This window comes from Drosophila albomicans, chromosome 3 (genome assembly GCF_009650485.2).
Source record: "Drosophila albomicans strain 15112-1751.03 chromosome 3, ASM965048v2, whole genome shotgun sequence".
Taxonomy (NCBI): Eukaryota; Metazoa; Arthropoda; class Insecta; order Diptera; family Drosophilidae; genus Drosophila; species Drosophila albomicans.
Window position 1 is genome coordinate 11,836,130 of NC_047629.2, and position 18,846 is coordinate 11,854,975.

The 18,846-nt window shown below is 33.0% G+C and overlaps 1 protein-coding gene across 30 annotated transcripts in view; it reads left to right on the top strand.

Moving 5' to 3' along the window:
* The window catches only part of LOC117567062 (protein muscleblind), a 203,697-nt gene that overhangs the window by 178,061 nt on the left and 6,790 nt on the right, over positions 1-18,846 (top strand). For 8 of the 30 annotated variants that reach the window (XM_052005002.1, XM_052005015.1, XM_052005000.1 and 5 more), the window contains 3 exons: positions 3,757-4,023; positions 6,215-6,256; positions 7,321-10,763. In XM_052005002.1, coding sequence (XP_051860962.1) covers positions 3,757-4,023; positions 6,215-6,256; positions 7,321-9,237 — 2,226 coding nt within the window. In that variant the 3' untranslated portion in view covers positions 9,238-10,763. Of the gene's footprint in view, positions 1-3,756; positions 4,024-6,214; positions 6,257-7,320; positions 10,764-16,915; positions 16,978-18,136; positions 18,207-18,668; positions 18,753-18,846 lie in introns of those variants that run through there. The other 22 variants (XM_052005011.1, XM_052005016.1, XM_052005012.1 and 19 more) reach the window with 13 other exon arrangements.

Below are 18,846 nucleotides of genomic sequence, written 5' to 3' on the forward strand. Positions count from 1 at the left end.
GCACGACAAACGTGATTATTGTATCAAATTGTCCTTTGAAATTGCACAAACACACGTTACAGCTTGCTCTCTCTCTCACTCTCTTCCTATCTATCTGCATCTCTGTCTATCTCGAGCAGCCTTAGCAAGGTATAATTTTATTTATGGGACCAGGTTCAAGTTTAATGTGATTATAAGCTCGGAGAGGAACGCAAAAAACCGTATGGCATACATATACTATGTAAATTGTTGCAGCAGAACCGAAACGTTTAAACGCATATAAAAGTAATCATTTATGTCGCATTTAATGTTGTCCTGATATCTTATTTATAGCTAGTTAATATATCAATTAGCAACTTTACTATTCAATATGTAAAATGTGCAGTCATACCCTTTCATTTTAACTTAAAACTTAAGTTACTTCTTAAGTATTTTTGCTGCTTGTAAACACCTTTATTAAGAACAATTCTATTAGACTTAACAATTATATTTTCCCAACTCGGTCCGTCATTTTTGTTGTAAATTGTATTGATTGAAATAGAAAGTGTTTCATAGATTCACCACAAACAATTACTCTCTAAATTTCGAAAACAAATTGATTTATACGTAGAATTTATTGTATTTCTTTATTAAGTTCTTGTTAATATATAAAATCTATATATTATATTAACAATGAGTTAGACCAAGGTTGATAAATTTCGATTGAATGAGTGATTTGGTGATTAGCCAAAAAACTCGAAATAATTAATTTCAAAAAAGTTTGGAATTCAAGAATAAACTCGTGAATAAAGCGTATCAAAACTGAGCCGAAAATTTTAATATTTTATAACTGAAATCAATTGAAAATCTTTTATACATTTGTTGTGTCAATTTAGTTTTTTAGAGATGTATTTTAGAAACGTAAATTTCCAATCTGTCTTTTTCTTAGAATGTAATTTTCCTCTCTGTGTAAATACTTGTATTTATATTTTATTCCATATTGATGCCTTATGACAAAACAATACACAACTTCATTCGTAAATAAGTCCACAACAAAACAAAACACCAACAACACGTTTAAAGCCTTTTTTCAAACAAAAAAAAGAAACACACACTTTTCGGTTGAATATTTTTTCATTATGTTTACTTTTGCTAATATTTGGAGAATATTTTTACTTGTCCTGCACTTCGACCACCGTCTGGGGATTTGGACGATTTTAACAATAAGTAATGCCGCAATAAAATAAAACGATTGCCTTAAAAAAAAAACTGAGCACAACGGAAGGGTCATTCCAAAATATGTCAACTGTCCAAACGGTTGAATGTAGAGGTGTGGCTCCCATCGCATCGCATCGCAACTTCTCGTACCACATGCCACATGCCACCTGCCAGCTGACTCCTGGTTGCTGCCACTGCCTCATGCCATGACACAGCCAATTCCGACTCGACACGAACTATAATCCCCATGTAAACGAGGCCAGCAAGACCACAGCAAAAAATTGCAGGCTGTTAGACAACCCCTGTTAGTTTTTCTCTGTTTTTTCTGTTTTTGTTCAACAAAAAATGTAAATGTCAAGCAGAGCAAGCAAATAGGCTGGCAACCAAGGGAGACAGAGGCAGGATACGCTGAATGACGACACGGATTAGTCGGCCGGATAACGTTTGAACCGGAAAATTAACTAAGAGCAGTGATTTCCATAGGAAAGATTCATATAATAACAAATCGACTGCATTGATGCTGTGCGCCAGTTCTTCTAACATATAAACAGAGATGTTGTTTATATTCTACCCAGTAAATTGCTCGCATAAATTGAGAGTATTGGAGCTGCTATTTGAAGAGTATTCTCTCTTCGCCTTAAGCAAGCTGTAACTTGTCCTCAGCCTCTGTTGACCTCAACAAAACATAACAACAACATGCCCCTACGAATTAATCCATTTATAGCAACCACTGACGGTGACATTTCCCTGGATGCTCAGCAAAATAACAACCTGAGTCACCTGTGCGTTTCAAAGGTTACACTGATAACAAGGATGGCCGCAAAACTAGTAAAAAGAGAGTCGAATGTGCTCGACTGTGAGATACCCGGTACTCATTATAAATAAAAGCAAAATAGTGCGGTATTCATTTTAAAATATACCGAATTAATATACCGGAAAAATATTTAAAATATACCAAATGCTACATTTGGTATATTGATCAAGTATTACATTCCAAATATACCATAGATTGCAAAAATACCAGATTTTCAACCAAAGGAAAATATACCAAATGCCATTTTAGGTACATAAAAACAGTAATACATTCAAAATATACCATAGTGTGCAAAATATACCAAATTATTAGCCAAATATGCCTCTTTCTGCCAGTTATTTACATACACTGAAGACACAATTATAATATCCTTCTCTATGGGTAGCGGTATAAAAAGAGAGTAGTCGACTATTAGAATGCCTCGGAAAATCATTAAAAATCTAGCAAATTGATCAGACTTACATGCACAAGTATGTGAGGTTGATATTTTTAATGATTATTTGGTAAAATTCAATGTAATAAAATACTCTTCATGGGTATAAAGAAGCAACATTATCTGTAACATTTGCACATATTTCACTTTGTCCCAAGAGTGCAAACAGAAATATATTTTAAGTTTTATTTTAAATTTTGTGTATTCAAATTTAGTTTTTTCGCTGTTACCACAAACTACCATAAACAAAAAATTAAATACAAATCAAATTTTCTGACTTGTTTTACGCTGTTTAAGTACCAATAAAGCTTAAAAAGCACTTCTTAAAAATATGATAGTTTTTTTTTCATTTTTTAGGTTAATGTATGAATTACAATCATTTAAAGCAAAAAGCTATGGAATTCAGAATACACCAATATTCGTTCTTAAGTGTGTGTGTGTACCTTCAAATCAATTTTTATTACAAGTGTTAAACTACGAATTCTATTATAATTGTAGGCACAAATTGATAATTTAAGAAATTACGTTACGTCTCGTATAAATACATACATATATTATATATAAAAATATATTTTAATATTATGAAGATGTTACTCGAGTTAAGGACTTTTTGCTGCTCGCTTATGCCTTAATAACTATGCGCAAAATTACATATCAAATAAATTAATATTTTAAGTATTGATATATTATTCACAATTCGCTGCAAAACTTATTTTCACATTTTTAAGTTTTTACTCTTTATGCTTTTCTCTCTACATTAACCATTAATTGTCTATAACACTTTTTTTTAACTTTATCTCTTTGGAGATTAATTTACGAATAGGTATTTTACAAGTACATATACACATATATTTATTATTTGAATAATGTGGAGATATTGGTTTAAATTGACTTTGTTTTGTTTTAACTATCATTTTATACTTATTATAAAAAACAACTCGTACTCTTCTACTATTATTATGTATTTCATCTGTTCGCCTGTGCCACACTGTAATTGCTTCTACGATGGATGGTATCTATGCACACACATACACACAAATACACATTCACACTTCATCCTTACACAATCATAAAAAATACGACAACAACAAAATGATATATACAACAAACAATTTTGAAATCTGTCAACACCAATGCTTGAATAATTCAAATCGAATTTATACATATTTAATTGACGTATAATTTAAATGCTTGGTCTACAATAATTTCTGTAAATTTTATTAAATTTTTTGTATGGGGAATCATTTCGATTGTTTCTTGACAAAATTCACACACACACACCCCGAACACCACTCATACACACACACACTCGCACACACACACATACAAGCAGACACCATCTCTTGCGGCCCACCAACAACACCAACATCTGCAACAACAACACCAACAACAACAACAGCTGCAGAGCAACAACAACAACGCCATCCCAACGGCCTGCGGCGTCGCTGCTGGCGCAACAACAACAACACCAACAGCAACAACAACAAACAACGCTGCCGCTGCCGCTGCTGCTGCCGCCGCCGCTGCCGCTGCTGTTATGGGTCATCATACTCTGGAAGTGGGCAAAAAGCGGGCAGCGGATCCTGAAATGTTTCCACTGGTATTTTGTTTAATTTCTTTCTTTCACGTTCTTTTTTTATAGTTTCGATTCGTTCGTTTCTGTTCTGTTCTGTTCTGTGATTCTGATTTTTACTTTTATACTTTTATATACATTTTCTGTGCATTCGATTTTGATTGAGTTATCTGTTTCAATGTTTTTTGTTCGTTTTTCTTTATGTTTCCGCTTGACTATTTTTAGTGCATGTAAAAAGCAAGCAAATACAAATTACGAAACTGGTCATGTAGCATAAATATAGTTGCTAGGATAAAAATCATTGTGTCCAAATCCAAGTATTGATCTTCTTTATGAGATCATTATTTTTGACTTATCTATGATTTTCTAACCCTATCATGGAAATCAAACATCTCATTTAAACTCACAGTTGCTAACCGATACTTAGAAAGTTGAAGGGATAATTATTGAAAGTAAGAAAGCTACAGTCGAGTGTACTCAACTGTAAGATACCCGCTACCCATTTAATAAGAAAGATATACCAAATGCTATGTTTGGTATATAGATATACTATTACATTATAAAAGCAAAACAGTATTGTATTATTCTTTAAATATTCTAATGCAATATACCAAAAATATATATATATGTATATACATTCGAACACTCTCGACTGTGAGATACCCTATACCCATTTCCAATAAAAAACAACAGTGCGGTATTATTCTTTAAATATACCGAACCAATATACCAAATCCTACATTTGGTATATAGACTTACTATTATATTTAAAATACACCATAAAGTTCGAAATATACTAGGCATACCAAATAGATATACCAAACAAAAAACTACTATTTCATTTAAAATATACCATAAAGTACACTATGTACTATATTGTCAAACAAAGCAACTAAGTCTCGAATATGTCCGATACAAAGTTATAATACCCTACGGGTAGCGGGTATTATTAATAGAATATCAATCGTATAGAGCAAGGCAAACAGTCTTCACTAATTAATTTGGCAATAAATTACACTATGGCTATTTGACTCCATCATCAGGAGCAGCTTCCACTTTCAATCATCGTGCCTTACCCATTTTCTATTGACGTGTTGCGTGCCTCATATAGACCCCATTAAGAGGATAGTTAACTCGTATGATAAATCACAATTACATTTACAATCACTCACACACGCACATATCCATATACATTCACATTTACCTGGTAAGTGTTAATTAAAATGATTTAACTGATAATTGCCCATGCACAGAACGCACACACAAAAACACACCCTCACACACACACAAAAACACACCCTCGCACACACACACACCATCACACTCATAGACTATCGGACTATTCAACGGCTTGGCTTTATGTTCTTTTATTTCACCGGGTGTTTGCACCACACACACACACACATACACAAGTATGTTGTTGCAGCAACTGCATTCAATACTAGTGCCAGCTTACGATAATTGCTTAAGTGCTTAAGTGCTTTTCCAGGTTAATTAGCTGAACATGCATTCTGCGGCCGTGTCCCTAAATGGTAGAGCACCCATTATTTGGCCTGGCTTTTGCTACGCATTTGATTTAATCTTAAGTCTGGCAAGTTTTGCCTGCCTGCTCGATCTATTATCTATCATTATGTATATACCTATCTATCGAACCTTACCTTAATCGTATGTATCATATTTTATGTATTCTTAGGTTAGAGTTTATAATAATGCAATAATTATGAATCCATCACACACCCACACTCTCTTATAATGCTAATTTAAGTATTTTGACTTATGTAATTCCAAAATACCAATAACTAAGCTAATTACTATAATTCACTAATTTCATTTGTGTTCTCTTTCTTCTTCATTTGTTCTTTTCGATCCAACTTTCGTTTATGTTATGTGTGTCTCTGTGTTACTTGTTGCCAACAACTCAATGTATAATTATTACGGATATAAACATCAACTACAACTACAACCAAAATGTCTGCTAACCCCAAAAAATCCAAATCAATGAATGAAACAACCTTAAACAACTACAAAAATACAAAATACAAATCGATCAATCAACATTCCGAATCATTCGAATTAACTATGATTCAATTTTGAATAATAATGAACAATTACTAATGCTGAACTCCATGACTCCATGAATGCATCGAATAATAATAACAATAATAATACTTCATACCATAATTACCATAAATGTGCACAATTCTGAAATGCCAAAAAGATGGATGTTAAAACGGTTGGTTCATTTTACTATGAAAACTTCGTAAGTACTCCCAAAAAGTATATCCAAATAATATGTCAAATAAATCAAATGACTATCCATCAAATATTCTACTATAAACATTATTGAAAATCCAAAAAAAACAAACAGTATATTTAGTATATTCAATCTTAAGTAGTTCAAACACCATTCATAATTGATGAATATACATATTTCTAATCTATACTTTCTCTACAACAACAAAAAAGTAGATGACACCGTAAATAACACTTCATTATATCTTCAATCTAAAATACAGTTTTAAATTGAATATTAACATTTTTGTATTGATTGCAATACAATTACAAATTTACATAAGACTACGCTTTATAGATTCTTTTAATCTAAATATTAGATTCTCAAAGCGAAAATAGAACTTGAACTTTTAATTTATTAAATGCTTCGTAATATTTTTATTAAACAAAATTCAAATAATTTCATCACATATATTTAAATACACAATTGGATTATAAAAAGTAATATATTTAAAACGAAAAAGTGCTAACAAAACGAATCATTCAATAAAACTAAAAGCACACGAAAATTTCAAATGTGTGTACGATGCAATTAGATTATCATGAGTCAGCTTTTGGTCCGTAACTAAAATAAATAAAATATGAACATAATAAAATTGCTCCATTTAACAGAACCAAAAACAAATTATTTTTTAGTGAACATTCGCATTGAGGATATTACTTAATTTCAAAAGCGGCTTTTGTTGCCTTTTTAGAAAGCACTTTAATCGCTTGCTTGCAAAACAATTTCTTCCTTAGTTTTGTTATTATTTTGTACTGTTTTTATGTTTTGTATATTATTATTAGTATTATTGTTGACCAACATTGATTTTTACACATTGGCAAGAAACAAATGGCTTGACTTGAGTTCGGGTGCAAGCGAATTATTTTGTATAATCTTAAAATGATAATGATATTGCATAGTTGCAAGTACGATTAAAATTAGCTACTCGTATCGTTCGATGCATATGAGAGAGACAGCTTTACTAATCCCCTTTAAATTTCATTCTTCTCTTTTCTCATTGGCATCATCATCATCATCATGGAAAATAGCAATTCTCTGGCATGGTACCGTTCAAACGTCCAGCTGCTGAAAAGTCGGGCATTCCAGTGTATCAGCCCGGTGCGACAACCTATCAGCAATTAATGCCGCCTTACGTGCCAGTGTCATGTGAGTATCCCCCACAACAACAACAACAACAACCACAAGTTGCTATAAGTAGCGCCATAACAACAACAACAACAACAACTACAGCAGCAGCAGCAACAACAGGCAGTAATCATAATAATAATGCTGTTACTGTAGCTGCTTTAACTACCAATACCAATACCAATACCAATACTACATCAAATACAGCTACTAATAGTTATATCGTTGATCGTGATAATCAAGTGCTAGCTAACGATTATGATGATACACACCATAGTCAAGAGAACAATAATAATGACAACACACCAACAGCAGAATCAACACAACCCACAACACCAACAGCAACAGCAGCAACAACAATAAGCACAACAAACACTGCTAACGATTGTAATACAACACAAACAATTAAAGCAACAGCAGCAGCAACACAAGTAGTAGAAGCAGCCACCGCTGAGAATGAAACATCAGGCACAATCTATGACACAGTCACGTCCCACTCCCATTCCCCAACCAACAATGGTAGCGGTAAAACTAGTCCCAATCACGAGAAATCCCCCTCGAAAGAACCAGAGATCCTAGCCAACGGCAATGGCAACGAGTTGCCGCATAGCGTAGATAGCAACCATCCAGCAGCAACAGCTGATGCTGAGTCAGTTTCCGTTTCCGTACAGCCAACGACTCAGCGCCTCAGCTATCAGCTGTCGAAACAGAATGGCAGCGACTTCAGTAGCTATCAGCGCTACACTCACAATGGCCACAGCACTGGCATATTGCCGACACCCACCACCAGCAGCAGCAACAGTTGCTCCTCGGCTATCATAGCCTCTTCGGCCTCGATGCCACAGCTGCAGCGCCTCAGCTACGCAATGCCAGCGTATAGCTATGGCAATCTGTATAGCGGTTATACCAATGCCACGCCCATTGTGAGCATGAGCAGCAGCAACATGCAACCTAGCTATGCACAGCAGCAACAACAGCAGCAGCAGCAACAACAACAGCAGCAGCAAGTCGCTCAGGCCCAAGCTCAAGCTCAGGCCCAAGCTCAGGCTCAGGCTCAAGCTCATGCTCAGGCACAAGCTGCCTACACCCAACAGGCTTATGCTGCCTATGCCGCTGCCACAGGTCTGACCTCGGCAACCGGCTACTACTCCGATCCGGCTGCAATTGCCAAGGAGGTGGCCCAGAAGAACTATGCACTCAAAGTGGCCAACGCTGCCGTGAAGCCTGTTTCGGCCACCTCGGCTGGCGCCTACACAGGCATGACCCTCAATAAGAGCTTTGTTGCCGCACCGCCGCAACCCGTGCCCCAGCCACAGATGCCCCAGGGTCAGCCCATGTCCATGGCAACGCTTTTGCAAATGCAAGCGGCGCAGGTTCAGGCTCAAGCCCAGGCTCAAGCTCAAGTTCAGGCGCAAGCGCAGGCTCAAGCTCAGCTGCGTCAGTACGCTGGATCGCTGTCCAGCTCGGGTCTGTCCACTCCCGTGACCCCTGGCACCCCGCTGCGAACCCCTACGCCAGGTGCCTATCTGCCTGGTGCCTCTGCGGCTCTGCTGCGTGCCCCAAACACAACTGGCCCCATGCCCATGGCCGCCAGTCCACAACAATACGCAGCTGCAGCTCAAGGTTACTTCTATCCAGGCGTCATGGCTGCAGCTCCTCCAGGTGCAACCGGAGGCTATGCCTACGCCATGCCCGGGAGCCAGGCTGCAGTGACTGCCCAGCACTATGCAGCGGCTGCAGCTGCCTCTGCGGCTGTGCCAAGTGCTGCCCAGAGTAGTGCCATTGCACTCAATCCCTATAAGAAGATGAAGACCTCTTAAACAGTTTTAAAACAGAGATCGAAGAACGAAAACCGTACTTAACAACTATTGTGTTGGTCCAGATAAATAGATTTGTAATTGTAGTTTATAGTATACATCGAAGACGTAATATTGTGTGCCTCAGTTTTTGTCTTAAAGCATTAGGTTTAGTTACCATAGGGCTCGATTGTTGAAATAGTATTATTTTTACAGTTCACTGGGTCGCAAATCCGAAACAAACACCATGACAACATTTTCACTTGAATAAAAAAACAGATATCGAGCAGTGCCTGTAGAAATGATTAAAAGTTACTTAGCAACTGTTTACCAGCTATTCGTTCAATCGCTTTTCAATTCTCTTGCCAAAAACTAAAAAAAAAACAAGCATTAATCATCGAATATCGATATTTTAAAATTTTTGTGAGTTAAGTTGTTGCCATTCTATATAAAGGTTATAATGAAAAACACTGCTTTTGAAGCCATAACAAATATTTTATATAATTTGTAAGTTTAGTTCCTTTTCTCATTGCAATCATCAGTGAGCGTTTAGTTATTAGTTTTACTTACAAGGGTAGAATGAAATGAAAATGCAACCGAATTAGTGTCCAAAATTGCATCTTGGAATAACAAAGTACTGTGATAGCTTTGCACAATACAAACACAAACAAATAACCTTTATTCCGCCCCCCCAAAAAAGAATATGCAAATTAGTCCATCTGAATGTGAAACTGCGTGTGTTTATGGCTATAAAATACTTATGAAATGAATATTCATAATAGATATGTATTAGTTTCAACCCATTTCACAAGCTATCATTGTTATATTTTGTCGTCTACCTAATAGATCTTTTACTCTCTCTCTCTCTTTTATCTATATCTGTCTCAGTCAATACCTTACCTAGGAATCAGTATGTTCTTCATAATAGTTAGCTATTTAGTTAGCAGTGCTGTTGTAATTGAAATTGTTTGAAATTGTTCAACAACGAACATGCGTAACGAATATTGCTTAAAATACAACAATTATATATACTATCATACTATATACAACAACCACAAAAAAAAAATAAACAAAAAAACAAAACAAAAATATATAAATACACAAAAACTATGCTATACATGCTGAATGCTAATATATATATACTTAAACAATATAGTACTACATACATAAACAACATCCAACACTATGTACTCTAGCTGTTTACTCACTTTCTCTCTCACAAAACCGAAATCCAATCCAACACAACCAGAACATGACAGATATCGATTTATATATAAATCTTATAGTTATCATATATACATATTCATATTCGTACACACCTAGTTTTTAAAAACGATCATCCCAAATCTATCAACAACTATCCAAGCAAAACCAAAATCACAATCACTATCGCTATCGCAATAATGAATCACACTCATAATCCCAAACACCACTTACATTTGATCAATATCATCAAAATTATTATTATGTTACCTGTTAGCGTTTTGTTCAAGATTTTTACGTGTCTTGTTATGTTGACAATTTCGAATTAAAACTTTGTAAAATTTTAATTTTCTTCTCTCGATGTATTATATAACATGTTGATTTCTTAATATACTTAGTTATTTATATACGTAATTTACGTACAAGTTATATATGCTACAAAATAAAAAAAAAAACAAATGAATGTTTATAAAAATAAAATCGATTACTGAACTATGTTATTAATACATATTAGACATCGTGTGATTATTTTTTTTTTAATTCATATTTTCTATGTAATTTATATTTTATTTATGTATGTACTTACAATTTACTTTTATAGTTTTTATGTATTTCTCGTCCGTCTAAAGAATGAGAACTCCTAAATCTAAATTTAAATTTAAATTTAAATTTAAATCTAATTGCCACTGACTTGCACATCTTAAGACTTAGTCACATATTTTTGCCGTTCTCTGCTCTCAAAGTAATCATATTATTATTACTATTATTATTATTATCAACGCTATTATTATTTTCTACGTACACCGACACACTTAATAATCTGTGTAAAATTTTGTTTTATGTTTAATTTACGTTACATCAACACAACAATATTAAAAGTATTTAAGTTTAAGTGTTTGCCACTAATTCTAATGAAATTGTCGATAGTTTCTATTAATGTTTATTTTGAAATATCGTGTGTGTTTTTTTAAAAATATAGTTTGAACATTACGAAACCAAACAAAACTACTTTATTGCGTTATGGAATTTATTTTGGTATTATATATTGATATTTCTGTTGTGCTGCTCTGCTTTCTTCACTCTTACATATATTCTATAATTTCCTCTTAAATTTTACTCGCCTTCGGAACACGACTTTTCAAAGAATATTAAAATTATTATTCCGCCTCTAAGACACATACTACATATGCCATTTTTTTAATCGAAAAGCTCAACGCTTAAAGCAAAGAAGAAGCATTTACTGCCTTTACACATAATTTCTAGCTTTCTTTCTATGTTTCTGCTATATTTGCGCATTTCCAAGCTTTTTTTCCTTTAGAAAGCCCTTAATATGTATGAAATTCACACATTTACATATATCAATCAACAAACACACATTTTGCCTTCTGTCTTAACCGACTTAAATCCGCTTTTTGTTTTTTGTTTTATAGCTTATACATTCCCTCTACCAAAACTAAACAAATAACAACAAAAAACAAAAAAATAAAAGCTATATATTTGGAATATGGAAAGCTATTCTATCTCTATATACATACATAAATGTGTAGCTAGTAGAATAATGGCAAAAACAAGATGAATACGCTTCCTATATACTATTTTGGTTAAATGGTAGAAAATAGCTGTAAAACAGAATAACAATGCATACATATAAATATACTATATACATATACTATATACTATAATATTGCTTGACTTGTGGCAGGCTTAACTCTTACTTACATGTAGTATAATACTAGATAAGAAAAATGCTTAGTTAATATCCAGCAACTAGCGATATAAATAGGGAAGATGCAAAATCTCTGTTATACCAACATTTGATAAGTCCTGCTTTAAATACTTACTTATATTATTTTCAATCTATGTATGTTCCGTTCTCTAGCTGTCTATTTTATTTGTTAACATTGTGGAATTATGACTGTTTGGCAACTTGGTAGTAATAATCCAATCTTTCAGATCTCTGTGCAAAAACATATTTTCAAAATGCGATACCAGTAAAAAGGCATCATATTTGTTGTATTGCGGTATAAAATATGTTGAAAATCTAAAATCTTAAAAATATGAAAATAATAGTATTCAAAAATGCAAAATTTCAAAATATTACTGGTCAGCGCATATTTTCATTCACTTTAAACTCCTTAAAAGTTTTAATATTATCACACTCTCAGCTGCTTTAAGTTTCCTCGGCTTAACCAAGAGTTCTATTCAACAAATTTGTAACCTAATTAGGAAAGTAAAGTACCGTCCAAAAAAAAACAGAAAGTCTATTGTAGTATCGCACGTCCAAAATTCAAAGTACGTTAGACTTCAAGCTTATATTTAAACTTGTTATGATATGATGATAAAAATAAATACAAAATAGCAAAGTGTGCACAATTTTTTTGAACAAAAGAGAGAAACATACAATAAAGACAATTACACAACCCTGAAATAATACCATTTACTCGTATCAACACCAACCAATCTTTTGACTTAATGTATTGCTATAAGTGCATCCGAAACGGTGACTCTTTCATTTTCCATTCCATTTGTTTTAGCTTAAAAATTAGTGCTGATAATAAAGTATATTAATATAACAAAAAACAAACAATACAAAAACCAAAACCCAGATACATATATCTGAACTTCTGAGTAAACTATTGCATGTATGTTGAGCAAAGAGAAATCTAAGTTGAAAACATTTGAAAGATATTAAGATATAAAATAATATATGTTTTATAACATAACTATATACACAACTATACAAAAAAGCAACCAATACAAATAAACACTTTACTGAAAATGTTCTATGTGCTATACAGATAAACACTTAAAAAAAAAAAAGAAAAACAAAAAGACAAAAAAAAGTGATTAGTCTTATGAACTATGAGTTATTATAGATCAATAAACCATGGAAACTAATACACAATAATATACGAAAATTAACAAAAACAAAACAAAATGTATGGAAATTATATAGATGTTTTATTCTAAAAACCGTAAAAACTTGTTGCTTCTTTTATTACTCGTACAAACAGCCTGGAAAGTGCTAAGTGGCTAATCTAACACTAATACTAATCTGCGTAATTTTCTCTCTCACTATTAATGTTCAATAATTATTAAAATTATCATTTGGTTTCTTGATTTCTTATTGCTTAACTTAGTCCGAACTATTTTTATGTGTTTCCATGAACCATATTATTTGCTATCTTCAGTTCTTGCGCTTTCTAATAAGATTTGATTTCTTTCTTTCTAACTTTCGGATTCACTGATACTATTTGTTGCGCATATAGTCGTATAATTGTACTCTCTGCTCGGCCATTCGTTTGTTATCTAAGTATAAACACACATACTACATACTTATACACACACCCACACACCACCAGCTAAGAATTTTCTGTAGTTCTTCAAAATAATATTCCACTGCGAGCTCTCGAATGCAAATAAGTAACTCTCGTACTTCATGGTTTCTTTGATTTACCTTTAACTATTGCTGTCTTTCCAAGGAAACTAGTTATTTAACTACAAACATATGTACATTCTAGCAATACGTATATATGTACATATGAATATGCGATTTTGTATTGTTCTCTTCTTTACTTGTTTTTTTTTCTTTGCTACAGTTTCTATGTTTTTACCTCTTTCATCTTTAGTTATTGTTTCTTGTGTCTTCTTCTCTTCTTAATGCATTCGACTGACTCAATTGAGACCATCTACAATTCTCTTGCATGTCGTGCGCTGTCAAAATATATTTTGAGCCTGTACCAACCTATAAAAAAAGAAAATAACAATCAAATAAATAGTTATTAAAATCGTGCTTAAATAATGCGGAGCTTAGATGGCAAACCTTCTTTCAATTCATTACAAGAGTATCGTATCCATCGAGTGTCCCTGCAATTCAGCAACTATTTCAATGTCCTTGATGTGTTCCCCCAATTCAAGTCGCTCTTTTCATCAAGTCCAGGAAAACCAAATATATCGGATGGGAAGCGCATTTTTTCTATATTTTAAAACAGAAATTCACGATTTTCACTTTAATGATATGTTTTTATTTTCTTTATCATTTATATTTATACTTCTGGAGCGTATTGTATTGCAATTTTCAGCATGTAATCAATGAAATAAGAAATTTTCGTAGCAAATAAAGATCGAAAAACCAATCTGAAACAGTACGCCAACCTTTAAAAGTTGCCGGTCGTGTTGCAAGTGGCTGCCTCTATGTATCATGCTAACTGTGATTGAAATTAAGAGAATCCGTTAATTATATCACGTTTGTTTACTATACTCGCATTTGGCTTCTGAGGCATGTGGTATGATGGTAAATGAGATACAATACTCGAATATGCTAAACGCACTTCTAAGGTAAGCTGGTGCACTGCCCAATTAGCTTCGTTACACCCGTACGTATAACTCGTATGTTGGATATACATATATATTATAATCGTATATAAATTATGCTAAGTACTCGTAATTATTATGTTTTTGTTGTTCATTCAAATATCGCCATCGAAAGCCAAAGAGCTAGAGGTAACCGATTAATTAAAAAAAAAACACCAAATTATAAATGATTTTCAAAAATATATTTTCTAGTAACCATTTTGAGACTTCTGTGAATCTTATGTTATCTCTGGTTTTTTACTAAAATGCCAAACTCATAAATTGTAAAGTTCAATTTCTATCTCTTTTGTTTCTTTCGCTTCTTTCTACATTAAGTATTTATTCAAGTTGTAGTGTATTGATTTATTACACATGCATACAGTCAGTTAAAATGTCAAATGTTTACACTCGCAAAAAACATAAGAAATTATTAAATTCCCTCTGCCAATTTTGATTGAATTCCATTTTGAAATACGCGATTTTCGACATTTAACATTTTCAGAACACAAAGAACTGTTATTAACAGAACCTGTAACATTAACATAGCAGACATGTGACAAGAACATCCAAAGATACAAATCAAAGTTATTAAATGCAGAGAAACATCTATTTGTTGACGCTTTAAACCTTTGATCCGATCGTAATTTGAGAATTATACAATCCCAACCTGATTTAAGACAGTTCATGCTTACACAAACACATTAACACATTTCTAGTTATAACAACAAACACACCATGTAATTAAATGCAATCCTATATATTTGATCTTACAACTTTTTGTGTATTTACTTAATGTAGTAAGTATTTATTTATGTTCAATGTTTTTGTATTTTTTTATTTTCTTCATCAAGTCTACTGCACATATGTTAGTATATAAATATTGAAAACAAGTATCTAAAATTTTTATTTTTTGTTTAATTACAGCTGAGCCAGTTGCTATTTAAAAATGCGCTTCAAATACAATTTGCTGCCGTTCCACATTTATTTAAATACTAATTCTTTTTTTAATTTACTTTAACCTATTACATTTTCCCAATGCGATAACTTTTTCTTTTTTCAGTGGCTGCCAAATTCGCTTTTGTGCGTGCTTTTGTAATTTACAATTTTTATATTTTTTACAGCCTCTGGTCACACTTAATGTAGCTTCAACATAGATGCTGAAATGTGCACTGCTTGCCAGCTTTTCAAATTACACTACTACACTTAAATATTACGCCTAAATTATGTTTTGACTAATTTAAAATAGTATTAACTGCGTTTTATCATTTTCATATGCTATTCAACAGTATTTTGGCGCTTTCAATGTTTAAGATTGCAGAAATTATAAAAATTAGGGAATCTAAACTTGGTAACTTAAGAAGTATTTGTCTGTCCCTTTGTAATGATAAAAATGAATTGCAATGACACTTTAATGAGCTGGTATATTAAATATACAACATTTGGTAGATTTTAGGCATACTTTTGTTTTATTTACATATGTTGTTATATCCGTCAATCCTTATATTCTATCGAGCACACTCGATCATTTGCTTCCAAACTTGTTCGCGCTTTTCAGTGACATTGTTATTGTATTGCAAAGAAAAACAACAACTAAATCATATAGGAGATATTGAATTTCAATGTTGTTGAATGGCAAATGAAATACGAGCTTAATATTAAAGCTTATATCATATAATATTTTATGCAAGCCAATTTATTCTATTTTAAAAATATTTCTTCTATACACACCTATATTTTTGTTAACTAATTTTGTTTTTTATCCTTTTACATGCAAACGAATATGTGTCAAAATCAAATAAAACTTAACAAAATGTATTTCACAAATTGCATGCGATAAATATTATTTTTTGAAATCATAACAACAATCACGGATCGGGATTAATTATGGCAAAATGCAACAAAAATAACTGACCAAACCATATTACACAACATGCATGCAAAATGCTGAATGGATGCCAAACTTTCAACGAACTCAAAACAATATTAAATCACAAAACAAAAAACAAAATAATAAATACCTATCGAAAATGCTTCATTTCTACTCTGCAATGCCTTCAATTCACCAATAAAATGTTTTATACTTTTTTTCCTGTATGTCATATGATTTTTACATTGCATGCATATTTTTGCTCATCGATAACTATAGCAAACACTAAAATACCACCTCTAAATGCTTCCTGCGTTATCTACACCGACGCAAGCGGACAGGTACAGTCTTTGCATTGGTGACAGCTTTAAAGCTAACATACTGTTAGCAGCATGCTAACCTGCTGTTAGCCGCATGCTAACCCGCTGTTAGCCGCATGCTAACCCGCTGTTAGCCGCAATGCAGCTTAATTGTCAACATTCATTACGCATATATACAAATACATATAATATAATTTTAATATTCTTAAGTTTAAGAAGATATTTCAAACACAAAGAAAAGCAATTAGTAGTAAATACAATAAAATTCCAATTTTACTTTCAACGTCAAGTGCATCGAAGTAAAATATGATTAGAGCAGCAAGTATTTATTATTGTAGCGTTTTTTTTTATTTTCAAGCATAGTGCATTAGCATATTGTAATGTACATACATGCAAACATATTCTTGATCTAGACCAAGACGAAATCTCTAATACCATAGTTAAATTTAGAGATTTACAATGCCTTTCATCTGAGCTGAGCACTATTGAAAATTGAAAAAAAAAACCTTTTTGAAAGTCACCTGCGTTTGATCCTTTTCATCACTGTCAATCAAGCCCAATAACATACACACATACCTCTAAATGTAGCTCGATTCTATGGGCAAGTGTATTCAGTTACAGTGCTTCACATTTCAACACTCATTGCGTGAATTGGGTTAATAAAATTTAATACGCTGCCGCGCCAGATGGTAAAATAATGACTCTAGGCGACAGCCACAGCAACAACAAGTAGAATTAGAACAATTACACTAACATTATTATCACCATCAACAACAACGACGACAACAACGACAAGAAGTAAACAAGCACGACGAACAAATGTTGACGACCATTTTTGAAGGCGTTGGCAACTTTGTCATCGATGATGTCAGCAGCACTATGAAATGGACACACCTTTGAGTGTCAGTGCTGTTAGCCACTGTTTGCACAACTGTTTGACCCACTACGCACACAAGGATACGCCCACTTCCACTCCTATACATACATACTAACACACACACACACACACACTAAACTACGCACACCCTTACGACAATTGAATTGAAAATGGCAGTAATAGAAGAAAGCTGAAAGACTATATACGTATATATAGAAAATCAAGAAAACAAATGAAAACTCAAAAAACACTTTAACTTAGCTAATCCACAATCAATATTCTCTTTATTTGACCTTATCACAGCCCAACCGGAACGGGGCGTGTTATACACTCAGTGTCCTTTGTTAATGAACGGCATATTTTACATAATTAGGTAAAAACCGGAGTATAATTCAATTTTATATCTACAATACTATATACAATATGCCATTTTCACTCTTTCTCTATCTCTCTCTTCTTATCAATCATAAATGTTCAATCTAATTTGTGTGCTTTGCGCGCCTTTTAAAGACACTTTACGTATACGTAATTACCCTTACTTATCTAGTCGATACAACATTGCAACAACAAACTATCAGAGAGCTTTTGTGTGCTTTATCTTCCATATTTAAAAGGCGATGGCTATATTACAGCTTATGGGCTTCTCGGTTTTAGTTAGCTTAGCAGTTTTTGCGCTGTAATTAATTTTTTCCTATTTGTTTTTGTTATTAGTTTCTCAATTTCAATTTGTTCAATGTTTCTCTGAAAACATCAAACACAGGAGATACTCTTATGATACAAAAAAAATAATTGCGTATTGTATTACGTTTTCTTCTCTTTTTTCTTATATTTCTAGTGCCGCCTATTAGGATATGTAACTGTTACTGCATAATACAGCCCACTAGAACTTAAGCAAAACAAATAAATATGAAAATCTTTTCTTGAAATTTAGATACATACAATAATAACTCTATCGCCATAAGAGCGTAAACAAAATTCTTATTAAAAAGTGAGTGTTATAGTCCCTTTCTCGA